Source organism: Ictalurus punctatus, chromosome 20 (genome assembly GCF_001660625.3).
Source record: "Ictalurus punctatus breed USDA103 chromosome 20, Coco_2.0, whole genome shotgun sequence".
Taxonomy (NCBI): Eukaryota; Metazoa; Chordata; class Actinopteri; order Siluriformes; family Ictaluridae; genus Ictalurus; species Ictalurus punctatus.
This window is the reverse complement of record NC_030435.2, coordinates 1,729,729-1,757,726: the sequence shown is the minus strand read 5'-3', so window position 1 is coordinate 1,757,726 and position 27,998 is coordinate 1,729,729. Positions and strand designations below refer to the sequence as shown.

Below are 27,998 nucleotides of genomic sequence, written 5' to 3'. Positions count from 1 at the left end.
GTTGATTAATTTTCTGTAACAGCAGCTCTGACAGTAGTGCATGTAGTTAATTATGTGGCTAATAATTACGACATGAATCGTATTTAAATTGTAATTAGGTGCTCTCACACCTGCTTGTCTGGGTGGTTGATGTCGATGATGGGTTCGGGTTCGTCGCTCCACATGCGCTTGTGGAAATGCTCCAGCAGGGGACGCTGCAGCAGCACCAGAGCTCCTTTCACCTCACCGCCGCTCTGCCTCAAAGCCTCCTCGCAGGCCGCCGAGTCGGTGAACCCAAGAGAGGCTAGCTCCTTCACCTGACAGCACACACACGCACGCACGCACGCAGAAAGACAGAAAGAAAGTGAGGAAGGAAAGAAAAAAGAAACAAAAAGTAAAAAAGAAAGAAAGAGTGACAGGAAGTAAGAAAGGAAGTAAGTAAGGAAGTAAGAAAGAAAGACTATCAGAAAGAAAGTATGAATGAAAGAAGAGCGGCTTGTGTTTATACTGATGCGCTTGTGCTAATAAGTTGTGGTTTCTATAGTAACGGCGTCTAAAAGTTTTCCTAAAAGTTTTCCGGCGTCTTCGGGACAGACGCGTCACCTGACACGCTTTTTAAAAAAAAAATTATTATTAACTTCGAGAGAGAGACTAAAGAGAGGCTGGTGAGGGAACGACGGTTTATAGAGAACAGGAACTAACGTGTATCGCAAACGTTTCGCAACAATAAATGGATAAAAAGTTCTTTCATTAATTACAATTCTGACTTGTTGGTGAATTGGTGCGGGTAAGCGGGATAAAAACACACTCCGGGGCTTGCTGTTAAAGGAAGACAATCCTCGCTGGGGTAACAATAACGTCGCTTCAGTGATTTCGAAGTGTTCTAGAGCAGCAGGTCACAGACTGTTTTACTGCTTACATAATTATCATAAAGTGCAGCTTTAAATTACATGCGTGCTGAAAATAGAGGACATCCCTGAAGATCTTTTTTAAACATACTGTTAGTCACATGACGTTTAGGACGGATTTCACACCCATATTTTTGAAAGATTTTATGGTGAAAACGGCTTGAATGCACGTGCACCGTATCCTGAAACTCACTCTAGCGAGGCGGTCCCTGAGCGCCTGCCTGGCCGCTTTCTCACTGTCGCCCCCTGCTGTGAGCCAGGCCTGCTTGGCTTCGGCTCTGGATAAAGGCACGCAGGTCTTCTGGGACTCGTTGTGATGCACGGCTGTAGTCTGGAGAGGTTTGGGCTTGTGCTGGAACGACGCAGCCATGGCACAGATCTCGTCCAGCCTGTGAGGCAACTCCGTCTTCACCCAATCGCACGGCGGCCCGCTGATGCCCCCCGAAACACGCAGACTCGTGTACACCTCTTCGGGGCTCACGCCCTTCCCTTCAGCCTCCTGAGGGAAAAAAAGATTTGAACGTATGAACAAAAAAAACCCCAACAACAATGCTTTGCTATTAGAACATTAACGTTACGTACTCGGATCAGCTTGATCAGTTTAAGCCCCTCCTCCCGCATTAATCTCTGCCTCTTCAAATCCGGATCCTCCACCGGCGGACTTTTCGGCGTGACGTCCTTAATCGGGGAGGGTGGGAGGGGTTTAGAAGGCGACGGGGCGGGGTCTGATCTCGCCAGGTCGCACATTTCGCAACGGGGTGACGGCGTCTGGTTGGCGTAAGTACAGAACTGACAGATCCACTGAGGAAAAAAGAAAGAAAAGCAACAACAAGAGGCTATAAATTCACACAGACGGCTGCTTAGCAGGTGTCTCTTCGAGTTAAAAATATAGCTTACACGTTTACACTCCTTCTTGTGAATGGATGGATGGATAGACACGATAATTTGCAGCAAGATCAAAACGAGCAGTCGAAGAAAAGACACTTCCAGACCAAAGTCCCAACAACAGTTTCAATTTCAGTCAGAATGACGTCATAGCGAGGTGGAAAGATGTTGTCTTGTCGTTGTTTTTTTTTTAGACAGGAAGCTAAGGGCAAAGAAGGGAGGAGCCAAAAAGAAGCAAAGTTGCTTAGCAACAAGTGTTATTGCGTAAAGCAAATTTCCTAGCAATCTCTCTCAAAAAAAACAAACAATGACAAGACAACTGTGAAATTGTAGGCGGGACTTTGGTTTCAGCCATCGGGATTTGATTGGCTGGTGAAAAGTGGGCGTTCCAAAACAAAAACAGAGACGCTAGTGGATTACAGAGGAGGACAAATGGGAAAAAAAATCGCACCGTGTCTGCGGCCATATTTAATTGAGGAGGTGACTCGTTTGTTCACCATCACGAGCATCTCGAGCAGCTCAGGGGGCGGGACAGGTGCCATAAAATGATTGGCTGTCGATCTACTTCGCAATACTTATATATAAATCTCAGCGGGTGTATTTTCCTACTACGGATATCGTTTCGACTGAATATTCGTTCGTCTTTAAGGCTGATTTGCAGGAAATGTACATTTACACAATGAAACATGCGTTACACTCTCGGTTTTTAATTGACTCCTCCCTTCTTCGTGACCCAAGAATACCTGTCAATCAAAACGATGTACACGTCATTCAAATGTATTTGCATAAATGAATCCGTTTTTGTGCCACAGTGAATCCCACTGGAGTGCTCTGAAACATTTCTAACTCGTTTGTTTAGCAAATTATGGTGTAGCTGGATGCCTTGATTCCTAGAAATATGCATATGGATTAAATATGCAAATTAAACCTAAGCTCCGCCCATGACCCTGATCCTCCAGGGCCTGAATCTCAAAGCATGTTGCAGTGAGACGGTGAGTGAGTACCTGACCGGTGTCTAACAGTCCTGTAGGACACGGCGTGGGTCGAGAAGGCGTCACGGGAGGGCGTGTGGCCAGACGGGGGCGCTCACACACCTCACACAGAATACTGCTGCCGGAGTTCACCACCGTACAGCTCTTACACTGCCACTCTGGTGAAAATAAAAAACACACAGGAAACTGTGACAGACTTCCAATTTATTGCGACTGAACGCGACGGACTTATAATTATAAACGTATTCGAATTCACTCATAACTGAAGAGTAAAAAACACAGAAGAGTCTCAAGACTCCGCTCAATTATATAATATACACAATTCACTGTAGGAGCTTTGGTAAGAAAGATTTAACGGCACTGCAGGGTGGCTGCACATGGAGTGTGTGATGAGAAGTCCTTCATTAGAGACTATTTTACGATTTCCTCACTTAGCCAGCGTTAGAGTTTTAGCTTGTACCTCAATGCTGTTATACTGCGATGAAGCGGGGTTTCATTATTTTCCTAAAACAGTATTAAAAGGGTTTCATTCCTCTTATATTACGGCGATTTGCCAACAATTACAATGTTTTCTTTATTAAAGAACAACACTGTGCGTTTTATCCGTTTATAGTTACATCTAATGCTTAATGCCGTTTTACTGAGAACGCTTACTGAACGTTACAAAGCCCTGGCGCTGGAGACTCCTCACATAAACATCTCCTTACAGAAAATTTCACCATATCGACGTTCACGCGATTCAATTATTATTATTATTTTTAAAAAAATTATTAGTCATTACCTATATGATTTGGCGCCGCAGCACTGTGAGAGCTGTTTACTGTTATAGAAGATTAATCAACACCTTCGGGGAATTCAAGCGCACTCTCATAAAATACTTTAGCTGTGTACTTCCTTGTCTTCTTCTTCTTCTACCCTGCTTTCTGCTTGCGACCGATCATGAAAAGCACTATACGATGTTTTATAGCTACGAGTCTCCATGTAAAGCCGGAGTGATGTACCGAGACAAATGACGTGCATCTTGTTGACTGACCTGTAATGGTAGATGGCTGTGGAGGATCTTCCTGTACAACCGGGGCAGTGGAGGCCAGACGAGGGCGCTCACAGGTATTGCACAACACCTGCTGCAGAGTGTTCATCGTCGTGCAGTACGAACAATGCCACGTGGCCAGAGACCCGCTGCGATGGACAGTCATCGGTTTTGTATTCATTTGGAAAGTCATACCAGAAGACATCTCTGATGTTGCATTTTTGTTGAACTACACTGCCGGTCAAAAGTTTGTGGACACCAAACTGAAATGTTTCTCATGACGTTAAAAGTCTTTTTGATCTGACGGTGTGTGATTAAACGTGTGAAATCGGTGTCGTAGACAGAAATATAACCGTGACGACGTATTCGTTGCTTTCGTTAGAAAACTAGCATTTTTAGAGTCCGGCGTCGGTGTGAACTCCTTTAATACTGTTTAAAAAGCATCTCGGGGAAATTCCTCAAGGAATCGGGTGAGAATATATTTCTGGAAATTCTAGGCAAGGGGGTCGACTTTGAAGATGCTAAAATATTCAATTATTTTGGATTCTTTTTTTTTATCACAACATAAATCTCATAGTTCTATTTGTGTTACTCCAGAGTTTTGATGACTTTATTATTATTCTTGTTATCGTTCTAAAATGTGGGAACAAAATTTAAAAAATAAAGAAAGAGTGCGTCTAAACTTTTGACAGGTAGTGTATGTACTTAAATAATAACCACAGTCTGTATTTTTAGATTTTGTTTCCTTTTGATTTCTTTTTCTTCGGAGTCAAGAATAGAGAAACTCATCACACAGAATCGATTCCTGGATTCGACTCTCAGAATCGACTCCTTGAATCAAAATCTCTGGATTTTCTGAACTCAAGCTGTAGGTAAGAAAAAATACGGCAAGTGTGTCTATTCCTGTACATATATACAAAAACATACAGTACAGAATATATTTCCCCTCTTTTCTCAGCTTCAGAACGGCTTGCTTTTTTCCCATAGACAGCTTTCTGGTCTTCATGTTGGTTTATCCTTTTTAACAACAAATTCAACAACAAAACCCAGGTGAAACCCAGGGCTCAATCCAAGAACAGACTTCCATATCTATTAACTGTTTAAACAATTAATCTAAAAAGGACACACCTGGGCAACAACGAACACCTGCCTGTCACACGTTCCGATATTTCTGATCACATGAAAAAAGGGGTTTTAAACAAAAGATGACGTGTTCTAAAGTGTTTAACACATCTAGATATAAGTATGAGGAAACGAAAGCTGAAATTCTGATCCGTCGTCTCATTCATCTTCTGATTTCAAACCCAAACGTCTTTTAAAGAATTGGCCTTTCTGTTCCAATACTTTCAGATGGGACTTGATGTATATTTTTGATGTTTGAATCTGAACAGTGAACAGCACACGAGTGCGAAACCCACCTGAGTGTTTTGGAGGTTCTGGAGATTGCCACTTGGACCCTGGCGTGTGCGGCGCGAGCCGGGTGCGAGTGGTAGAGTCGGTCGCATTCTACACACAGACGCTGGGAGCACGTAGTGCAGTGGGACGTCACGAGGAAGATCCCACATATGCCGCAGTTCTCATCGCAGACAGCTGAGGGAGACATACGGAGAATGTTAGTGAGCTCACGCCGTTCCTCACGCGTTATACCATTTGCATTTAGTCGTTCATTTATCCAAAGCAACACCAGATCGTAGAGCAGAGTGGTGTGAGGGGAGGGTTATACTGTACGTCGTGCTCAAGGATCCGGTCCTGGGACGCGAACTCATACCCTTCTTTCTGGTCACTAGTGATCGCTCATTGCCCTAGAGTTGTGTGAGACAGGAGCTCACCTGTTGGCTTGGCGGGTGTGATGGAGGAGACAGAGGGCTGAGACGGAGACAGTGTGGGCAGCAAGAGTCTCTCCCATGGCTTCTCGCTGGACGGAGATATCACTAACGCGTCCGAGCTCAATCCGTTATCGTCATCCTGTTGGACCGACATGTAATCACGTCGAGTCAGTCTTTACTTTCAATTCCGTTCTCTCTCAAAGTTAATAAGACTAACCCCCCCCCCCCCCCCCCCCCCGCAAAAATCGTAATCTCCCCCTCTGTATCGGTCAAGCGCTGACGCTGGAGACTCCTTCCATAAACATTAAATAATAAGCCATTTTTCTCACAGAAAACCTCAGCATATCAACGGACATACAAGTCTCCATGAACGTACTGTCAATACAGACACTATTTTATTATAAGAAGTGCATTCATTTGAAATAATCCTGTGATTTATCAGACATTGTGTGTGTACGTGCGTAAATACCGTCTGAGCGAGAGAGGGGATGATTCTCTCAAAGAACTCTGGGTGAGGATGGGTGTCCTACATACATAAATAAAGATTATTATTATTATTATTATCATTATTTATCATTATTATCATTAAAACACACAGCACTGACCTTGATGAGCATGTCCAGCTCTGTGCGCAGACTCATGACCTCCAGCGTCACCGCCGCCACTTTGGCGACGTCCGGCTCTGTGACGTCTTCAGGAAAGCTCAGGCCGTCTGCCTGCTGATTGGTGTAGCCATAAAGGCACAGGACGCCCCGCCCACCCTGAGAGAAAACGCTCGTTCACTTACACTACTCTTCTCCTTGTCGGCTTTTGCCATTGGTGCATCTTTCATGTATTACATCTTTCCTTTTATCAGCTATTTTTTAATGAAAAGACTACTCTAAAAAAAAATACAGCTTATACTCGTATTTATCTGTTTACGTACGTAACATATTTATTCATCACAAATCACAATTACAGTGAATTAGCAAAAATTCTAATTATATAAATTATTACAAAAATGAAAATAATATATTTGTTTATTTATTTCATTTCATTTATTTATTTGGGTTGTTTTTAGTTTCTTTTTGGGGGCCTGAAAATGAAAGTATTTCTAGTGATAAAAACCTCAGACAATATAAACCAGGCAAGATAAATAGAACATACATTAATTAAAATAATAATAATAATAATAATAATATTATATTATATATATATATATATATATATATATATATATATATATATATATATATATATATACACAAACCTTCATCTTGATCAAATAAACCCATAACGATTTAAAACATTATCAACGTGACCGTTCTGTGATTAAAAATGCATATTTATTTACTTATTTATTATTTTATTACTGTTATAATAACAAATAAAAATCATGCCTTTGTTTGTTTGTTTGTTTGCATTTAAGTGTACTGCTGTACCAGCTTCGATGGCTATTTCATGGCAAAGACAGCGATAAAAAAGCTTATTAAAAAAATAATAACAACAATTCTGTGCAACAACTCTATAAAAGATTCTTTAAATTATCTTGTGATAAGAATTGTTTTCCTAGGTCCATCTAACAAAACAAAAGGTGTTGTCTCATGACATTAAAAACTGTGCTAAACACCTTTGTGAAAGAAAACGCTGCGCAAAACGATATTACCATTGTCTTTCTAACTACTACATCTAAATAACCACCGCGCTGTCTATTTAATAGTACATCCATAACAACAGCGGCTCGAGTGCGAAACTAAAGAAACAAACCTTTCTTCACCGATTTACTATGTTTAGCTCGAACGGCTGGAAACTGTGTAAAATGTAAACACGGAAACAATAAGAAACTCTGGAAGTAGTGACAGTGTCACTCACGTAGTTTTCAGTGTCACTCACGTGAATAGCATCCACCGTGGCCCTGAACACCGGGTTGTTGTGTTTCACCGTACGCCAGTACTTGGGTCTGCTGGGGCTGGTCAGGTTGGAGCCGTACTTCTCCAGGATGTTGAGCGCTGTGGACAGTTTCTGCAGTGACGCCATTGCCTGGCGAAAATAAATAAATAAATAAATAAAATGACACCATTAACTCTCAATTCTGCACTGCTGTTATAGAAAATCAGAATTCACCCTCACCTCTTTCTTGTTGCTCCCAACGCTGTTTTCTACCAGCATGGTCTCTGCGGCAATGTGACGGTATTTAGCCGACGGAGGCAGAGAGATGTTGGCCACGGCCGACACGCCGTTCCTGATTTCCTGAGCAGAGCCGGGTCTGGATAAAATCGCCTCGGCCCAGCTCCTCGCTTCCTCCAACTGATCTGACAGCATGGTCGCCACCTGAAAGTGAAAGCACCACAAAACAAAAAGAAAAAAAAAAAAGAAAAAAGAAAACAGAGACAGCTGAGCATTCTCACATCCCCATAACAGTACACATTTACCAAAGAATTATGATGTTATAATAATGATGACGTCAAAAGATGGAGCTGTCATGAAGGTCATCATTATGTAATACAGCTGTATAATTAAGATATGGGTCTGGTGCTATATTACAACATTATATACCTTTTTTTTTTTTTTTTTTTTTAAAAGTATTCAATAAAGACAATACCCTAAATGAAATTATCACCACATACCAAATGTACAAAGATCAAAAGATTTAAGTTCTTAATTTGGCTGTAATAAGGAAATAAACAGTAGTTCTACCTCGGAATTGCATCAGTTTCATTTGATCCTGTGAATCCTGTGATATCTCGGCGTCTTTTGTTAGTGTTTATTCTTTTTGAAAATTAATTAGTGCTAGTATTTAAAAAATCCTGAATAGGTTCATTAGTTTCCGAATAGTTCTGTTTTCTGACCGTGAATGAAAAGTGAAAGTTGGCCTCTTTTTCCACTTCCGTATTTCCGTAAAACACGTCGCCTGCGTTTTGATTGGCTGGTAGTGGATATACTAACCAATCACAGCGTACAAGGAAGTGTTTAGACGAATTAAGAATGTTCAAGAGTCGGTTTTGGAATCGATTCAACGAGTCATTTCTACACAGTCGAACACAAACAAATACATGCGGGGGAAAAAATCTAGTAAAATACTACTCACTATTATGATGAACAGTGTGAATGACAGGAGGTCTGGGCACAAATATTAACATTATGTTCTAGCGTAATTTAGAGAGCTAATGATTAACGACGCTATTTTATTGTAAGCCAGTCCAGTTTTGTCGTCAATTTTACATTTTCTTTCACAATGTTTCCCACAGTAATTCATTGCTTTGATGTGTGTTTTGTTTCACAAACACATTCATCTATAGTGACGACGGAATCACCTACTTTTTTCGTGCGCAAAAACACCCGTGTGGAATCGACTCTAAAGCTATTGAGCCGACTCGTCATTGCAAGCCAAGGCATTTAACCAGTAAATCGACTCTTAAGAATCTAATCATATCCAGGTAACTTAAGAGTCGATTCTCAGTTCTTATCAAAGCACAGAATCAGAGAATCGGCTCTTATCGGAATCGACTCCCAGTCCTTTTAAATTTTTTAACCTGACTCTAGATTAAACACAATTTTTACAGCGTTTATTCGAACTTTCTGGATCATTTAATCTTTCACAACCCAAGTAACAAAAAAAGCAGTATTAAATATAAGTTTGTTAAGTAGATAGCTGGCCTAGCCTGTTTTTGTTTTTAGCCAGTACAGCTAACAAACACACACACTGACATTGACACGCACACTGACAGTTATGTGCTCATGCAGAAATATCATTAATACAACAACTGAAGCTATAACGACTCATGTGTTTATGTAACTCGGTGTTTATAAGTGTCACTTACTGCGCACTTGAACGTCAGCTAGCTTTCAGGTTTGGATACAGTACAATGGCCGGTAAGGTTCATAGTAAAATGCGTTTGCGTTAATTACCGCCACCTTCTGGAGGTGAGATATAGAGCAGTGATTCCCAAACTTTTAAGTTCCTGGGCTGCGTTAATGACTATTTTTCTGCTTTAAATCGTGTAATTAACCTTATGAATGACTTGATAATTACCTGAAGAACGCTCCTGACGAAATACATACATTATGGCATGCTCAATGTTCAAATAGCTGGATTATACCCTTGTACTTTTGCACATATGGTCAGTAACCTGGTTGCTTTTATTTGTATCCTTGCTGATATTACTGTTCATCATAATGCTGCACTGATTTGTATTTTTGCACGTTTTATTTATTTTATACTGAAATGGATCTCTGACTACAAAGTATGATTTCATACGGTGCAATAAAATGTCCAAAAATATATATATATTTCATTATGCACAGCAACACCAATGCTCAAGAAGAAATAAATGACTAAAAATAAAAAATAAAGTACTTCTGCAATGCATATGTGTTTTTCACTTGCACACCTACAACATCATGATGAAGACAGACTTTAAATTAGCTTAGAAAAAAATATTTATGTGCTCCTTTGTGCACAGCATATTTCTTCTCGGTCTCGGTCACTCCTGCATGAGCACAGACCCACAATATTTGGCACATTGCACATTTCCCCATACCCAGTTTTCGTCCATTTTGAACTCTGAGGTCTGGACCCTACACAAGCCTTGATTCAGTTAACCCTATGATAATAAAAGTGTGATCTCCCTACATCTGGTTGTACTTGAGTGAATATATATACACACAGTATAATTACTCATAGTTGGATAGTTATACATATAATAGGAAAACAATAGTTAATAAGGTTAACACCAGTGTGTTACTTTAATCACATCACCTGAACAGCTCACCAGACCATAAAATGCTTTCTCTCCTGAATCCATTTGCTTTCCTCGAGGTCATTCCAGTACCTCTTCTGCTGCTATGATTTTTAACAGTTTTATTTTCTTCCTGCTTGGATAAATGTCTCCTCTTGTTCTCTACACCATAAAGTCACACCACTAAAACTTGCCCTAGTGCATTCATCTAATCTTATGGCAGCTTTGTGTTTATAATATAAGGTTTTATTTCAAATCACATCATCTATTCATATTTTATTTTATACAGCTCATTTTAAAAATGTATTTAAAAAAAGCAAAGACTAAGAGTCTACATTTAAACAAAACAAAACAAAACAAAACACAAAAAAAACGAAAAATATCAGTACACATTTTGTAGTACAATACCCAGTGCGCGCTGGTCTGCGTAAAAGTTGCGCATAGTTTATAGTTCCCCTTAAAGGCTGCGCAACTTCGACGCCGACAGGTGTTAAAACACCCTCTAATTAAGGAAGTGCAGTTAAATCGACGGTAATTACTCCGAGGCGGTGTGTTCACATTTCAGAATGGTGCACACCTGCTGACCTGAACCATGCGTTGGGAGCTTATACTAGCTATTTATAGGGTTGAGGACGTTTGTGGACAGAGTTTGTTGCTCTTGCTTGGTGCACATACTTGCACGTTGTGTTCACATTGCACGTTTAAGGTTAGTTTTTAAATCTGGAAATGCTGTGCAAATTTTTGATTGTATCTGTTTGTTTTTTTAAAAAAACGTGTTTTAAATGTGTCGTGTTTTTTTTTAAATATGTTTTTTGCAGTGTATATATAGTGGTGTTTTGTATCCTGTGTTTTGGTTCCTGTCCCTTCACTGAAAATGGAAGGTGAGCATGATCATGGTTTTAGTGAACACTTGTTTTGGACAGAATAACTCCTGGTCCTGGAGTGTAGCCTGTCCCAACACACCTTATTAAACTAATTAACAGCCTGTTCCCAGTTTGGAGCAGAGAAAACACTAAAATGTGCAGGACAGGAAATGCTTTTTTGACTGAAATATTTCTTTTCTAGACGTTTCTCATCCTTCACAGTCGGATGCTGAGCAGCCACACCCCCAAGTTAATCACAGTAGACCATTTTTCTATGTCCAACCACCATCTCAGCCTTATTTCATGTATCAATGGCCTATGGATCCATTTGGACAATATGGCTTTCCAGGGCCAGGTAAGAAATCTCTCATGAATATCAACCCTACCCCCTACCCCCCCCCCCCCAAAAAAAAAGAACCTTGACTGATGGCAGCTTTTTCTTTTTACACTTTTTTTTCCCTTAGCGTTCCCGTTTGGGCGTCCTTACATGCCTCCGTATCAATTTATGCAGTACCCTGGTTATGTGGTCCCACATGCTCCCATGCAGCCGACTGACTACAGAAGGATGGCCCCCCTCTTTCCTTCTGTCGCTTCCTACGACCTTCGTTTCCGTCAGCACTTTCAGCAAATGAGCATGCAACGTGAAACCACGTCATCTGAAGCCCAGACGGAGCCCGGTGCTCCGGTTAGTAAACTGATAGACTGTCTGGAAGGTCTCCAAGCATGTGAAAAGTCTGGAGCAGTCAAGGAACCCAATGTGATGTTTTCCTCAACCCCTACTGTAACCTCATTCACTCATGACGTGGAGAAGGTGAACTGTGGAGATAAGGATTTAAATATGGGGCCTGCTTCTCAGCCTGATGAGGCAGACCAGGATGATTCTGGGAAACCAGTGATGCATTGTGACTCTGCTGTGTGTGACGTTGAGTCGAGCCAGGGCCGACTAGAGGAGTGTGTGTTATCGGATGTGCTACCTCTCGATAGTTCCTCCGTTTGTGAAGAAAGCCAGAGTCGGGAGCAAAATTACAAACGAGGTGGTTTGGAGAGGCCATGCTTTCAGAGTGAGAAATCTGGTGCCAATCATGTCAGTAGTGGAAGCCATTCAGCTGAGGTCCAGGACTCTGGAGCTCATGTTTCTGATTACAATGGGACCTCTGATCTGTGTGAGGGTATGATCTCCATCCAAAGAGAGAAGGTTGAGAATTTGCTTCTTGAATCTGTAGAGGTTACCGAGCCTCTGTTGCAGATGACCGCAGACTGTGATCTGCCTTATCAAATTCTCCGCCTTCCTTGCAATAAGACCACCACTGGTCTGTTGCTTCAGAAAGAGGTCGACCCGTTGCTATACATGGATACCGCATCTGCTCTTTTGCCTTCTAAAAGATACACTTTTGGCAGCCCATACACCCAAAACTACTACCCAGCGGGGGTTCCTGACCGGCAGAGTGTCCTCAGTCCTTCACTAGACGAGCTGTCATCCAGGGATGAGATGTTCTCTACTGATCTCGAAGATGATCTAACGTCTGGGCAAGTCTACGTAGATGGTGGCAAACTGGTAGAAACCTGTGCTGTTCCCACCCACTCTGAAACCGATGCTGCAGATAAAGCATGGTCTGTCTGGGCCAAAACCTGTGCCTGCTGTGGAGCAAGCCTTCCAGATGAAGACATCAGTCCTGCAGAGCTGTTGGCTCAAGATTGTGATTGTGAGTTGGAGGAAGATACTGAGGCACCCAGTAATGGTGACGCTCAGGAAGTAGTGTTAAGGCAGCATCTATCCAGGCATAGACAGTCACCTTGTGCTCAAGTCTCCAAACACAAAACCCGAAAGGTGCTGGAGATTGCTGAGACAAGTGGGCAAGACCAAGACAGTGGCAGAGGAGAGTGTGGTGAGCAGCTACATTCTGCTGCTAAAGGAGACAAGGGCCGAGGCAAAAGTCAAAAGGGTACCCAATTCAGATCTTACTCTGGTAAGCAGTCTATTCCTTGTTGATAGTATCTGGACACCCCTGAACTACATGGCTTGAAGGGTCACCTGGTTCCTGGTGTGGTGGAGATTTTGAGTTCTCAAATCCGATTGGTCCGTTTATATTGATGCACTTGCTCTAACGTTTTTTATTTGTACAAATGGCTCATTTACAGGGACTTGTACGGATATGTTGTCATTTGGCAAAAAATGATTAATTGCTGATGGGTGAAGTTTTCTGTAAGAAGATGACTAATGTTTTACGGAAAGAGTCTCCATCACTGTGATTCCATACTTATGGTTTTACTGTTCTTCAGAACACTTTCAGAGAGACAGTCCAGGAGAGGTAATGGACCAGGAAAACTGGTCCGTCTGCAGTGGCAAGCAGAGATCACGATCCTGCAGGCCAGCCAATGGCCTTCAAGAAAAAGGCAGGTTACTTTCAGTGTAACTATATACACTTCTTCCATGTTCACCATTTAGCGGATTGAGATTTCAATTCCTTTTTTGAAAACTTGCAAGGCCGTGAAGGGAGACCTGCAAGACGAAGGCCTTCTTGCAAGACATTTGCTCAGCAAAGGCCTAGGAGAAATGAATACGATGACCACAATGAGGCAGAGGTTTCCTACTGCCAAAGGGGCAGGGGTAAGTGCATAATGGTTTTTGTGACTGTTATATCTTGGAATGTCTCTGGTAGTACTGAACTCGATCTCTTTCCTTACCAGGATCTACGAAAAGGAGAGGCACGAGATACTAAGCAACGATGAGCACTGCTTTAATACTTAAATGTATTACCTAATATAAACACTATTGCACTATGGAATGCACAAAAGCATACTATAAAATACACGAGCACTGGTATTTATGTGAATAATAAGGGGTAATACTGAAATGAACGCCTTGCTGCAGATGACTGCATTTCCAATGCTCACACAACTTCACTTTGAGTGCTGTGCATTCATCTTAATCCTGACTGAGGATGATGTTTCTCTGGACCATGCCTTGACATGCTTAACTCATTCTTGTGTACTTTTGTGACTGGATCTGGAAGGTGTAGACCCAGCCGGTTCACTGCCCAGTTCTGCTTGTCAAGGTCTGATTCATCGAACCCAGTCTCAGACTTTTTTCGAAGGCTGGGCATTAGAAATGCAGGTATAAAATGAAAATTGGCAGATACCTCGGCAGTCTGGCCGAGCCTAGTCCAGACATGTCGTTTTATTATCGTGCAACCTGTTTTAAACCTGTAATGCAGTGTGATGTTGATGTACAGATGTGTTTGCTTGCACAGTGGTGTCATTAAAATCTTTGCATTGCACTTGAGTGTGTCTCTTGTAACTTGGTTCTGAAATTGGGGTACTTTCATGTCCGAGTCATTGATGCCATTTGGATGCGTTGGACACGTCGTAATATGCATATACTGACCTTTGCAGCGCAAGTTCTGAAGAAAGCTGGAGTGAAATCCGAGCATTTTTGGCCGCAAGTGTAACAAACTTGAGCATCTAATGTAAGTTTTTAAATATATGTAATTAGTCCAAGTATTTGCACAGCAGGGAGAAAAATGGGCTTAAATGGCTTAACCTAAGCATTTAAACACGGTTTCCCTTGTTGACTAGTGTCCCGGCCAGAATAGGATATTGCCCTAGTATGATGTAATGAGCCTTTCACAGACATCATTACCATGCTCATGCTGGCCTCGCTGAATGTTTTCAGTGTGGCGCACGAACACAACAGGATCAGAGTTGTTAAGTCAAGCTCTGTGGTTAAGTCTCGTTTCCTTAATTTTTTTTTTCCTGTTTTGATGTTTCAGAAAGGCTTGATGGATTGAATATCTTCAAAGGCAAATGATAAATATACCCAACTGGTATGATGGTGATGCTGACAATACAGTATGTCACTTAGAAAGTACCGTTCTTTGAATAACAGGAACTGACTTCAGCCCAGACCCATGTTTACTTCTTCAACCACTAACCCTGTTTGCATCAAGTTGACCATGTAAACACTGGAAGGTACCTGCATGGGAGCACCCAAAATATGACCCTCCGACGAATGGCTGTCTGATTGTGTCACATTTCAGCATCACAGCATGTAGCGTGTCACTTTCAGCGACAGCTTTGACATCTGGAAAATCTATGTTTGACCATTTCCTCTAAATATATTCGCCCTTTAGCTCAAAGGGTCCTGCTCCACAGAGCTGAGGTTAAATTTAACATGGTACCAATAATACGAGAACTGGTATTTGATTATTTTACATTTTAGCATTACACATTGAATAACTACCAGTTTGTTTTATTTGAACGAGCTTTTGAGGAAAAATGTGCACCCACTGCAACGTCATTCAACGTTGTTGAAAGTGGCTGTGGTTTTTGGTTTTTTTTTTTCAATATCCTGTACAGCAAAGTCATTTCCACGTTGGAGAGAACAACAGAATGTTTTTCTTTTCTCTGTACACATGCAAACAATTATTACAAGCTGTGCTGCATCCCAGCAGGCAGGTTTACTTTGTTTTTATTTATTTTACTTGGAACAGTCTCTGGAAAATCACCAGTGTTGAATAAATACTAAGAATGTAGACGGTAGCTCAAGAGTTAACTCGGCTTATTGTGATTCAACATAAACATTAATAAAACAACAATGCTTATAGTACTAAGTACAAGGCTGTAAGTATCCATTCAATATATGGTTCATTAAATACAGCCCATAAATTACAAAACATGAATTTAATTATAGTATATAATCATTGTTATTCTATTTCCAATATATGCTTTTATGTCATTTTATATTAAACTATTTTCCTTTTATATTAAACTGTTTTTGTTCTCTCTTTCATGATTAAACTACCTCACCCCTCTTTTATTTTATTTTAACAAATTCCCTGTCATAAAAAATATCCAAAATACATTAACATTGTTAACTTATTTGTTAAATTACAATTAAACTAAAACACACACAATGAAAGACCTCCCTTTACAATATCTTGTACACCATATATTTCGAATTCATTTTCTGATAAATAAAAAAAATCATTTAAAGTATTTAATAAAATAAAAGTTAAAAGCAGTTTTTTTAAAAAATTGTTTGCTGATGATTATGGTAAGTCATTAACCATTAAACCGGCAAAATTTAAAATAAATCTAAGCTGTCCTCATTTTTAAACATTTTATTTGAACTCATTTTCTGGCATAAAAGAAGTAAAAAAAATGTTCAAAAAGCCATTTTCATCGCTAATGTGTTAATTAAACATGTTAAATCGTAATTAAACCTAAAAACAAACAAACACAGGAAAATAAAGTGTCCTGAGGCGGGCCCCAGTCGTGCTATTCTTATTTGCTGTCACCCATGTCACTCATCCATACTGCTTCTAATTGGCTGAGGGGTGGGCGCTCATGAACGCCCACGGAACTGTCAAACCAGCAGCGCGTGCTGAGAGAAAGCACGAGCCTCTCTCTTAATGCACGCGACACATCTCTCTCAGAGCTGAGGTAAGTCTTCAGCAATACATTTCTCTACTATAAAATACTATAAATCTTTAATGTATTGTGTTTTATTGTTGTTGAATGGTGTTATATATTTATATTAAGTATTTGTTCTTTTCTGTGTAGTAAAGGTACAGTAAAATGGGAAAACAAACCCTTTAACAAATCCCGAAGGTGAGATACTGTAGGTGAGCGCGAGCAGACTATCTGAGGTAAAAAACAAAACAAAAAACACAACAACAAAAAAACGGTTTGTATTTATATTTAGGTAAATTTTATTCCTTGGTATTTCTACGAAGTGTACACAATAGGTGTGCTTTTCAAACAAGCTGTCTGCTGTATTTATTTGTAGAAATCTGAGTTTTCTGCCAAATTTGTAAGGTCATAACTGAAATAACGGTCACTCACGACCGTTAATTCGACACTAATATTAAACAGTATATTAAAATAGTTGTGATCTACTCTTGAATATGGCGGAAAGCCTTCACTGTAACAGTAAAATTGTTATTGTCGAGCAGGACTTTGCACTCCTATGAAGATTAGACGTCAGCCCACATTGAACTGATTAACTCAGTGTTTTATGTGGGTTGTTTAGACTACAACTACACTCCTGTGTATCTGGAGGTCAGCAGAGTTTTCATGATCTCCACACTTTTACACTCTCGCACTCTTTACACACGCTCTAAACTTGCTCGTGAGTTGATATCGGATGTGTCAGACCAGGAGAAACCACCAAAACATATTAGATGGTATCCATATAAACCACACACGGTACCGATTTCATCGGATAGAAAAGGCTACTGCATGTTTACATACTCGACATCGCACAATTATATGATCGCGACACATAAAAGACCTTTTCATAGCATGCACAACATGTAGAAATGCACGATATATACAACATTTTAACTTCAAGCTTTATGAAAGACATAACAAGCGTGCAAGGTATGTCATTATGAAATAAATACTTTTAACTTTTTTTTTTGCATCATAGATTGATCGCTGTTCACCTACAACTGCTGATTAAATAGCACTGTTAAACTCTTGTTTCTGATTGGTCGGAAGGTGTTGATTAAGTTTAATCTTCTCATTATTGTTTCTATAGCAGCAGTTCTTTCGCATACATACTAATAAAAAAACAACAACATGCATTTGATACGGTCAAGTGTTTTTTTGTAAATAGATGTCTGTTTAACAGTTATGGAAGGAGTCTCCAGTGTCAGCACTTTGTAACAATCAGATGTAAACTGGAACATTTCTGACGTCTTTTCCGACAAGTTTGAGTGTACGCTTTGTAAAGAGAAAACAAAGAGGCTAGTGAGGGAACTACGAGGGGAGCTCTTTACTAAATAAAAATCGTAATCGTCAATTGTAATCAAATTATGTGGTATAAGAGGAATAAAAGACTGAATTAGGTGCCGTTATAGGAAAATAATCTTCATAAACTTCGGTGTGGTAACTGCTTCATCACACCATCTCATCGCTCAGCAGTTTTTCCAAAATGTTTCACTTGGTACAGAATTTTTTATGTAAACAGATAAGATTTTTTTTTAAAGCAGTAATAATCAGAGAAAGGGTACTACAGGATAATAATGATCCGTTTAAAATGTCTGTTAGCTTTTATCCCGACCTAAAGAATCAAATCCTTGAATTTGGCAGTATGAATGGAAAGTTAGGATTTATCGACACTGCATCGAATTAAAACCGAATTTTTATCAATATACTGATTTTTTCTTACTGCGACACGTTCCTGGATTGTAGTAAACGTCAGCATGCTTGGAGATTAGCCAGATAACTAAATGACATTACAATGACGTTATCTCAAATGAAAGGAAGGTCTATCAGACGCCGATTAATCGACTCAGCATTCCTTTAAGAGACTGATAAAAACTACGACCAAAGTACATGGTAAGAATGTTTCTGTGTGTGTGTGTAAGTCATGTGACTTTCATTTTGAGACCTTTATTTAGCTTCTTCTCCAGGGTCAGAGGGCTTTGTCATGTGGAAATAAGGGCCCAAACTGCCGTGCTGTGATGTAAACACCATCTGGATATCTGCTTGTTTGGACAAATTAAATAAAAATGGTTCCAGGTACCATTTCTTCTAGGTGAATGAATCACCAGCTCTAATAAGGACGTGCATGACTTACAATCCCGGGTTAAGACGATTAATCGCTCTTGTGGATGCACAGCGTCTTAAGTGCCTTTTCCTTTCGTTTTTATTCCTCTCTTTTCATCTGGTGTTTGACAAATCCCCCCCGCTGCTGCTCCATCTATCCAGCTGATGGGCTGATACAGCACCTGGCTGATAGTCTGCTCGCTGCTTTATTGTCTTTTCTGCCATTTCTATCAACATGACGAATAACGTTTGACATCTTAGTGGAATAATTATTACCCCGCTTTCTTTTCTATAATATCTCAGGGTCCCTTTTTAGGGGCCAATCTTTCGAGAAGTCCATGAATGCATCCGCTGAATGCATTTTAAATGAGCTATGTTAGCGGTGTGGTTTTCACACATGGATGGAAAAAAAGGGTGGATATTAATGGGCGGTGATTAGGGAAAAAAAGGCAGCAGGCTTTTGTGCCGTGGGCTGCCTCGGTCAGCAAAAAATGAGAGATTGATGTGGGTAGAAAAGTGAGTACTCCAAGGGCAATGGGACAAGGTCAGAGATTTCACATGATTTAATAAAATTGCCCACAGGACGCTTGATAAACTGGTGTACAATACTTCCCCCCCCTTCTGCGTCCGAGTGTTGTGTCAAAGTGGAAATTTTGCGATCACAAAACGAGGGTCTTTTATCAGATAAGACAGAGTTTCCAGGGGCTTCCGTCCTCAGCAACGTCTTCTGTAACCCGACCTTGTTTCCAGACACATAATTTCAGGAGCACTGAGCAGAGCGCTAATATACGAAATAAGGTTTTCGCGCGAATGTAAATAATTAAATTTTTCTCATGAACATCATGGACATCATCGCACCTTTTCCGCGTACAGTCCCACTATTTGCTGTCTTTCTAGTGTTTTTAAAGGTTTTTCCACCTTCTATAAAAACAGCTTTGGGACAACTACTTGTACCTTTGGGTTGTGTCCCAAACCAAACACTATCCGTGTCCGAGTGTAGACACTGCTTGAAGTCTAGCACCAAACAATAAAATATAAATTCTTCTACAAAACTTTATTTAAAATCTTGTGATTAGTTACAGGGTGGCATTTTGGACCGAGACTGCAGTCTGGTTGGTTACACAGTGGCATTTTCGACACGGAGACCGGAGCTTTAGAGCCTCTTACTTTAGGCCAAAGCTGTAGTCCTTGCTAGCTGACTACAGCTTCAAAAACATGAAATAATGCATGAAAATGCTGAAATTACAAATTGAGTGTACTTCAAATTCTCATATAACTCTACTATTAGTATAATGTGTCATCACCTAGCATAAAAGGAAGACTAATACGGGAGAGTAATGGGGCTACTGCAAACACCACGGCTACTGCGATATTCAAAATGCTGGCAACAAATTTAAGGAAATAAATAGGTTATTTATTCTCGTTCTCTGGGAATTCGAATATCCCACAGCAAATATCAGTGAAGCTAAAGTACAACTTAATAAAACGAAATGCCACAGAATCTCATACTCGTTCATGTGTTTAGTCTGTATGTGAGAATCAGTCATTGCTCTCACTCTGACCTCTTTCGAGCAATAAATTCAGTGCCAGGTGGAATATTTCTGCTTCCTGTATGCTTGATGCTGTGTTCCTCATAACCAGCGAAGCCCTGAAGGGATTTGTCAATTCATGAGACAATAGCAGGTTTAATTACATTATTAATTGCTTTTCTCTCAGGGGATGGCGGCAGAATAATTTTTGATAAAGAGGCCCTCCTTCGCTTCGATCCCTCGGGAGGAGAACCTGATTTATGAACTGTGTTATTACAGCAACAACTCTTTCATATGATGTCATGGCTACTCGCGCGAGTTATTATCACGGATTGACCGCATTTTACATACACGACACAGCAGTCCGGGGTGGAGTTCACTACCACGCAGGACAAGGCTTGTCATTATCTGCTCATTTGTGAGATCTGTCGATGTCATGAGGTAAAGTTGTGGTTTTGCCACTCGTGCGTTTTTCTCATTGGCATTCAACTTCTTTTCACGTCCATAATAGTCCCTTTTTCGTGACAAGCAATTAACTTACATAATAGTTGTGTGGTTCCTCAAGGCAATGTTTAACCTCCAAACAGTTTTACACGGCCCTGGGTAAATAGCTGCTCCGGGTTCTGAAAGGGGTTTGGGAATCCACGGTATTTGTTTGCATTTTGCATACTAACCCACTGGTTGTGCATACTAATTCAGAGTTATTATTTTCATTTATTCAAAGGCTATTAACCTTCATTTTAATAAGGGACTTAACAAGGCTCCGAATTACGTCACACTTCTACCATAGCGCTGTTGAATTCTCAAACCCGATTGGTCGGAAGATGTACATGTTGTTTAAATATGATATGGTGAAGTTCTCTGCAATGAGAACTTTATTTAACGTTTATGGATGGAGTCTCCAACGTCAGAGGTAAAGCTGTAAGTACGTCTGATAATATCGTCAGGACAGAAGAGTTTCCGCTTTGCGGTTTCTCTTCTCCTGTCTATACAATGCATGCGTAGATTCTATTGAAACCATGTAATTTGTCTTTTACGGGAACAATGCTAATGCTGAGCAGCTGTGTTTGAGCTGGAGGCGAAGCACGTTCAAAGGGCTGGAAGAATTCAAATAAAATCCAGGTGGATCCTACACACTAGTGGTGGTTGAGCAGATCCACCAAGAACCCCCACCATCCCCCCAGTATAATGTAAAGCGATTTGAGTGTCTAGAAGAGTGCTATATAAATGTATCTTTAACGAACTAACAAAGCTGTATTGGCATTTCCATTTTTCCAAATATATATTTGAAACAAGGTCATTATTAAATGTAAAAAAAAACAAACAAAAAAAAAAAAACCCACACGTTTAAAAGTTACGAATTCCACCTTTAAATCAGAAATGTCATTCAATCCTTCACTGATTTATGGTCCGAAAAGCTCAATATGTCCATGATGTTTTTGTTGAAGTCTAGACAGCTGTCACTTCTGTCTAGATCTTGTCATCCTTGGATTAGAGATAACTCAGCTTGACAAATGGTCACGTGTTGTCACGCACATCTTCACACAAGTTCTCAAATATAGTCTTGGTATAAATAGAATTATGTTGCTTGTTAAATGTGTCCAACGTGTCAGACTTGCAGCCTAAACTCCAGTCTTAAATACACTACCGACCTCTCGGTGGCCATTGTGGGTTTCACTGGCCGCTATTTTCTCCCACAGATCCTGTTTAAGATCGAGGTGATGTGTTTATGTGTTGCGTACTTGGCAGGAGGCAGAGAGTCAGCTTGTTTCCAGGATAAGACTTAGTAAGATTTAGTCTGGATTAATAATGACACTGTTTTCATACAAACCTGCTGTATCTCTGTTTTGCCCTGCAGATGCAGCCAGATATGGATTAAAAGTCAGAGTTTGAGATTTGACCATGCGGATCTTTGTGAGTAAACTGGCCATCGTGTTTCTGCGCTCCGAACACTGAATTTGTAGAGAAGCTTCAGCAGCCGAAGCTTATCATGGAGACGTTCTCTAGACCGGAGTGCCAGATCTGCTTTAACCCGTTCAGCCCTCGACGACGGCCCAAACTTCTGGAGTGCAGGCACACGTGCTGCTCGGTATGTTTGCATCAGATGGTGTTGAATCACAGGGAAGTCCGCTGCCCCTGGTGCCGCCGTGTCACGCATCTCAGCGGCCTCTCCGTGTTCCAGCTCCCAGACGATCCGGAAGCACTCTCGGCCATCACCTTGGTGCACACGCCCGTTTTTATCCGGCTGCCCGATAGCAGCTGTTACCTGCTGCCTCTGTCAGTGGATGAACACGGCAGCTTCAAAAGCCCAGATGGGACGACCGGACGTCCTGAACGTCTCGTACCCGGAGAGGACGATCAGGCTGAGGGGAGAGACACCACGATGAAGAGTTCAGCCTGGACCTGGTTCTGCACCGTCCTCCTGGTAGCCATCATCCTCATCTTCCTCCTGGCCATCGTCCTGCACAACATGTCTTGCGTGTCCAAACGCTTCAGCATCATTTCCTGCGGATGAAAGACGAGACTGGGGCTGTGTTCCAGATTTCACCCTGCTCGCGATTCCCTACAAAGAAGAATGAGTAGCACTCTGTAGCACACTAAAAAGGGAATGAAATTCATGGTTCAGGTAGTGGATTTCATACACTACATCGTTCTGTCATATAAACAGATGTGTCTCAAATTACACTTCGTATGCACTATGGGAGCACAAACCCAAACCACATGCCCTATTGACTATATAGGGAACATAAACTCTGTTTAAACACCTCACATCATCCATACATTGTGGATGTGTCCCAAACCACTGAAAAAATCCTAGACCTCTCTGTAGTGAGCATGGTGTGATTTTGGACCTACAGTACGTTTGACTTTGAATCAGGAAGAGGAACACGGGTTTGTCCGAAGACACTCTGGATATAATAAGAGACTTTAAGAGACTCACTGTGTTTACTGTTGAATGGCAGGAGTTTAAAGTAACACTCCGAGTAAATGTTTCTTTTTTTTGTTTGTTTTTTTCATCTGCGTGGGATTGGAGGCGTTCTTGTAAACGGTGTGGAATTTTTCCACCTCGACGCAACACCGGACGGACGTCGATGGTGGTTTTTTTGGTTTTTTTTTTTTTGCACCAGTGTACAGTTAATGGCCAAGCTCGATGCAGTGTTGAACTGTGCCATGTTGTAATGTAGCAGTGTGAATGTGACGAGTTTTAAATGTAACGTTACTTTAAGAAGGTTTTCACATATGTAGCGTTTGAAGTCGGACCAAAACAACTAGCCCTGGCCCTCCTCACATATTCAAGCAATAAGTCCCCCCCCCAGAATTTTCCTCAAAAATCTGCGTGTGTGAATCCAAATCGAACGAAAGTTAGAAAACGAACTACAGCTAACGATTACACTATGTAGAACGGACTAACGAGCAGGTAAGCTGTCTTAAGTATTAACACTGTAAATTTAACAAACAACGGTGACAAAAAAAGGAAGAAGGAGACGTAGAAGAAGACGAAATGTTTTATATTGATTCTACACAGTCCACTTCTGATACATTTTTATCCCGTGTCCAAATATACAGTTTTCTACGTGTTATTCAAATGTTGCTGTGAAACGTGTCGTAAACCACCTTGGTGTTGTGAGTCATTCCTCTGGCCGTTATAAGAACTAGAGGTGGTCCGATTGTGGATTTTACCGATACCGATAATTAAGTCGAGCGGTTACCTATCGATAACTGATTAATCAACCGGTAGTTTTTAAAACCTTTTACAAACACTATTGAACTTTATTACGAAAATAAACACTACTGACTGTACCATGAAAATGTACTTATTAAAAGGAAGTAAACATGAATGTATAAACTATTAATAAATATTAATGTAAATAAAATGTACACATCCAAACTGAACCAAAAAGTAACACTCCAAATAACAAATAAACAAATAAAACTAACACTCGTCAGTGATGGTTTTTATTTCGCCTCTAGAGGCCGCTCTCGTACTGTATAACGACAATGGACCCTTCTCATATCGGTGTGGATTTTTGCCGATAACCGATAGTTCCAACAAACAGATATCGGAGCCGATCAATCGGCAAAACCGACCGATCGGTCGACCTCCAATACGAACCAAACATATACTGATGAATTCTGGATTCTGATTGGTCAGAAGGCTCTGACAGTAGTTCAGCTGCACATCGCAGGTTTATATGAATCGTTGTAACTTGTTTCTATAGTAACAGGTCATTTACAGGGACTTGTACAGCTCCACTTTGTGAACAGATTATTTAAAAAAAAAAAAAAACACATGTAAGCGTTGACATGGTGGACTTTTCCATACGGAGACGTTTAGTGAAAACTTTTATGAAAGGAGTCTCCAGGGTCAGAGGTTAAAGCTGTAACCTTAAGATTTCCAGCGTTTGTTTGCGGATTCTGGGTAACATGGCAATCTGCGTATTTTTGGTCTTATTAAAAAAATAAAGAGAGGCTGGTGATTGAACGACTGTTTATCGCTGCTGTAACAAAAGCGAGGACGGGAACGAAACTGTCACAATCTTTCCACGACATTAAATGTAGCTATAAGTGGATAAAAAGTATGATGTCATTTTCAAATTAAAATTGTGGTATAAATGGAATAAAACACTTCGGCAGGTGCTGTTACAGGAAAATAATTTTCGGAGTGGTAACAGCGAGCCCGCTTCGTCGCACCACCCAGTCCCTGATTATTTTCCTGTAGCTGGATGACACCGAGTGTTTTATTCCTTACATATATTAAAGTCTTAAAAAGTATGAAATTGAACGTCAGAAAATCTTTTAGTCACTCTAGAGGAAAGGGTTTGGGTTTTAACAATAAAAGAATAGCACCACTGTACAGATCTCACCTGTTTATTTAAGTTTTCTCCAATAGTTTCTATCCCTGGAGCAGTTTTCGGATAAGAGTAGACAGAAGCTGCAGCCCTCATGGCAGTCCTTACTCTCAATACTTTTGTATGAATAGTTAAAAATGGACTAAAAATGGACTAAGGAGTCATTATGTAAATTCACTTCACGCTGAGAGCAGATTGATAATTTGTCAAAAGGGAGCGTATTAACCCACATTGGGCCAATTATAAATGGTGGAACATGGCTGCTTGCCCAACTCTGGAGATCCCTCACTGCTGTGTTCTCAGCACGGTTTAATTAATCGAGGCTCCTCGTCGGGACTGCTTTGTGGTTAGAGTAAAAGTTTTGACACGTCTGTCTTTTACAGCACGGAGGGACAAAATGTAGGATGGTTTTTATTAAACCGCACAACCAGAGCTAAGCGCCGTTATAGGAAATGAATCAGCGATGAAGCGGAGTTACCGTCACCACCCTGAAATATTTTCTTGCGCCGACACTGGAGACTCCTTCCATAAACGTTAAACGAACGTCCCCTTGCAGAAAACTTCACTGTCGCCATGTCCGAAACCGCTCCCCATCTCCTGTATAGTGCACTATGATACGCCCGTGACAGAGCGCTCTCTGACGCGTTGTAATTTATTCACGTCGGCGTCCGAATTCGATCACTCGCTTCCGTTCACTTCTTCCCCGTACAGTGGACTCGAACGTCTTCCGCTATATAGGGAATAGCGATCGAGTGAGCGATTTCGGACACGGCTCATGTCAAGGCGCTTGTGAACGAACCGTTACTATAGAAACGAAAACCTTTGTTTTAAGGTTACCTTCAGAACCTATTCAGTTAAAAGTCATTCCGTCACCTCGCCGCAGCCCTGCAGTGATTAAAGATGCTATCTGTAACCTGTAGACATCTGATCAAAGTCAGATTGCACAGCTTGTCCTGCTTAGCGTCGCTCTAACGATGCGTTAACAAAACAAACGCACCCCTTTCACCAGCGAGCGAATCCTTCACTCCGTACGTGTCCTTCGCGCCACTTTCCCATTTTTCTGCTGTGTCGAACGAGGGGAGTTTCAGTACATACACTTTTCTTTTTAATTCTTTAGTCCTGAACAGTTTCCCCTGAAGTGTAAAATATATTCCGAGTTGTACTTTTACCCAATCACGTTATTAACAAATCTTTCCTGGAAAAAAATGATAAAAATCCCGCATGTACACCAGGATAAGATCTGGAACCGTTGCAAACTGACTAATAACCAAAGGGAAAAAATATCATTTTTTTGTAAAATTATTTTTGCATTTTGTAAAATACCGTCCATCCATTTCCCATACCTTATCAACACGGGGTTACAGGGGGGAACCCGGAGTCTGTCCCAGGGAAGGAACTCGGGTCACAAGTTGGGGGACACCCTGGAGGGACACATTCTACCGCCAGTGTGTCTGCTGAGACTGAAATGACTTGCATGTGCTTGATTTTATCCACCTGTGAGCAGTGGGTGTGGCTGAATCACCTGAACTCAATCAACTCAGTAAAGAGGGTTTTTTTTCTCTCTCATACATTCAACACGAGCACACACGGCATCAGCGCAGCTCATTAATCTGCATATGCTTTGCGCACTCAGCTAAACTGCACATATCGGCAGTTTTGTAAAACAAAAAAAGAAAAAAAAAAGTGATTGATGGCGTTGTCCAGATGTAGTAGCACATGCCATTTCTTTCTGGCCCAGTGTTGCTAAATGACCTGTAGAAAAGCGGCTTAAACACGCCATTAACGCAAGACACATATATAGCGCACGCGAAGATGGACGAGCGCAAACCGTGCCGCGTCGAACGGCATCGATAAATCATACGAATTTGAAGTTGGATTTCAGAATGCATACGTGAAAAGCCAGCTCCCGCGTGAATGATGGCAGAAGCACAGCCAGGCATTGATTCTTATCCTGACGGTACGGTGCTGTCTGAAGAATTTCTTAATGTAAAATACATCAACTTAATGTAAAAGCCTCTAGCAATATTTTCAATGTGGAATATAAACGTTAAACAGACTCGCTCATTGATTCCTCTAAAGTGGAGCACATTTAACAGTCAGTATCCACGGCAGTGGTAATAGTGTTTACTGCTCAGCACTGTATTTAATTCTCCTCTGTGGCTGCGGGCGGTTTTGTAAAGCAACGAGTGCAGAGAGAATTTTTATTTTCAACCCAAGACCAGAAATCTCAGCGGGAGACATGATAGCGGTCAAAACAATCACGCCAGCTGAAGGTTTTTACTTCCATGCAGCTGATATGAAGCAAAGAAAGACCTTGAAAGTCCATTCATTAAGGCTAACGTGAAGAATGCATTCGTTCATCCTTAGGAGCCGCCCGGTCAAGAGGCGGTTGAAATTCGGCTACTAGCTTGTTTAAATTTTGAGAAATAAAGAACGTCTAGGAAATATCACGGGCAGGTATAAAACAAAAATGATAACTACACAAGCAAAAAGAAACTTCAAACAAACAAACAAACAAAAAAAAACCCACAATTGGTTTTCAGTTTAGGCCACTCCCACTTTAGATTTAATGCTGCTTTCGAAGTGGGAAGTCAGAAGTCGGAGCTCGGAATGACGTCATTTTTAACCTCAGCTACAAAACGAGAAAAAAAAAAAACATGGACACCTCCACGTTCATCTTTTGTTAGCATTAAGCTCGTGAATTTGTCGGTATGTTGATGGAGCTACAGTGCAGTAGAACTCATTTAATGTTAAGAAGTGCTGCTGTGTTCTCTACTCAAGCTGTTGAGCGGCCATGCTGATTAGACGTCACTTGCTGAACTCTGAAGAACTCGGACGAACAGGACACTGAACGGTTTTCACTG

The 27,998-nt window shown here is 40.9% G+C and overlaps 3 protein-coding genes across 7 annotated transcripts in view; 2 read left to right on the top strand and 1 right to left on the bottom strand.

Moving 5' to 3' along the window:
* Positions 1 to 9,511, bottom strand: part of LOC108280439 (E3 ubiquitin-protein ligase RNF31) — a 17,321-nt gene extending 7,810 nt beyond the window's left edge. Inside the window, exons 1-12 of one of the 4 annotated variants that reach the window (XM_053673534.1) lie at positions 9,421 to 9,511; positions 7,730 to 7,930; positions 7,472 to 7,639; positions 6,226 to 6,381; positions 6,090 to 6,146; positions 5,624 to 5,759; positions 5,213 to 5,384; positions 3,798 to 3,943; positions 2,777 to 2,922; positions 1,470 to 1,688; positions 1,081 to 1,386; positions 111 to 296 (exon numbers count right to left, since the gene is read on the bottom strand). In XM_053673534.1, coding sequence (XP_053529509.1) covers positions 111 to 296; positions 1,081 to 1,386; positions 1,470 to 1,688; positions 2,777 to 2,922; positions 3,798 to 3,943; positions 5,213 to 5,384; positions 5,624 to 5,759; positions 6,090 to 6,146; positions 6,226 to 6,381; positions 7,472 to 7,639; positions 7,730 to 7,921 — 1,884 coding nt within the window. In that variant the 5' untranslated portion in view covers positions 7,922 to 7,930; positions 9,421 to 9,511. Of the gene's footprint in view, positions 1 to 110; positions 297 to 1,080; positions 1,387 to 1,469; positions 1,689 to 2,776; positions 2,923 to 3,797; positions 3,944 to 5,212; positions 5,385 to 5,623; positions 5,760 to 6,089; positions 6,147 to 6,225; positions 6,382 to 7,471; positions 7,640 to 7,729; positions 7,931 to 8,296; positions 8,476 to 9,420 lie in introns of those variants that run through there. The other 3 variants (XM_053673536.1, XM_053673535.1, XM_053673537.1) reach the window with 3 other exon arrangements.
* Positions 9,512 to 10,867: 1,356 nt separating this feature from the next.
* buc (bucky ball) lies at positions 10,868 to 14,479 on the top strand. Its single transcript, XM_017495056.2, has 7 exons — positions 10,868 to 11,044; positions 11,157 to 11,219; positions 11,404 to 11,556; positions 11,666 to 13,168; positions 13,482 to 13,595; positions 13,687 to 13,809; positions 13,890 to 14,479. The coding sequence occupies exons 2-7, from the start codon at positions 11,213 to 11,215 to the stop codon at positions 13,919 to 13,921; spliced, it is 1,932 nt and encodes a 643-aa protein (XP_017350545.1). The 5' UTR covers positions 10,868 to 11,044; positions 11,157 to 11,212; the 3' UTR covers positions 13,922 to 14,479.
* Positions 14,480 to 16,542: 2,063 nt separating this feature from the next.
* rnf152 (ring finger protein 152) lies at positions 16,543 to 24,222 on the top strand. Of its 2 annotated transcripts, XM_017496441.3 has the most exons (3): positions 16,551 to 16,643; positions 16,764 to 16,849; positions 22,143 to 24,222. In XM_017496441.3, the coding sequence occupies exon 3, from the start codon at positions 22,275 to 22,277 to the stop codon at positions 22,797 to 22,799; it is 525 nt and encodes a 174-aa protein (XP_017351930.1). In that variant the 5' UTR covers positions 16,551 to 16,643; positions 16,764 to 16,849; positions 22,143 to 22,274; the 3' UTR covers positions 22,800 to 24,222. The 2 variants fall into 2 exon arrangements, with proteins under 2 accessions (XP_017351929.1, XP_017351930.1); XM_017496440.3 differs by lacking the exon at positions 16,764 to 16,849 and having other exon boundaries at positions 16,543 to 16,643.
* The last annotated feature ends 3,776 nt before the right edge of the window (positions 24,223 to 27,998 follow it).

What these genes read in the sequence shown, in the direction of transcription:
- rnf152 (XM_017496440.3), top strand. Translation starts at nt 22,275, where the DNA reads ATGGAGACGTTCTCTAGACCGGAGTGCCAGATCTGCTTTAACCCGTTC.
- buc (XM_017495056.2), top strand. An exon ending in ATATGGCTTTCCAGGGCCAG is followed by an intron (nt 11,557 to 11,665) that starts GTAAGAAATCTC and finishes TTTTTCCCTTAG; the next exon opens with CGTTCCCGTTTGGGCGTCCT. An exon ending in CCAATTCAGATCTTACTCTG is followed by an intron (nt 13,169 to 13,481) that starts GTAAGCAGTCTA and finishes ACTGTTCTTCAG; the next exon opens with AACACTTTCAGAGAGACAGT.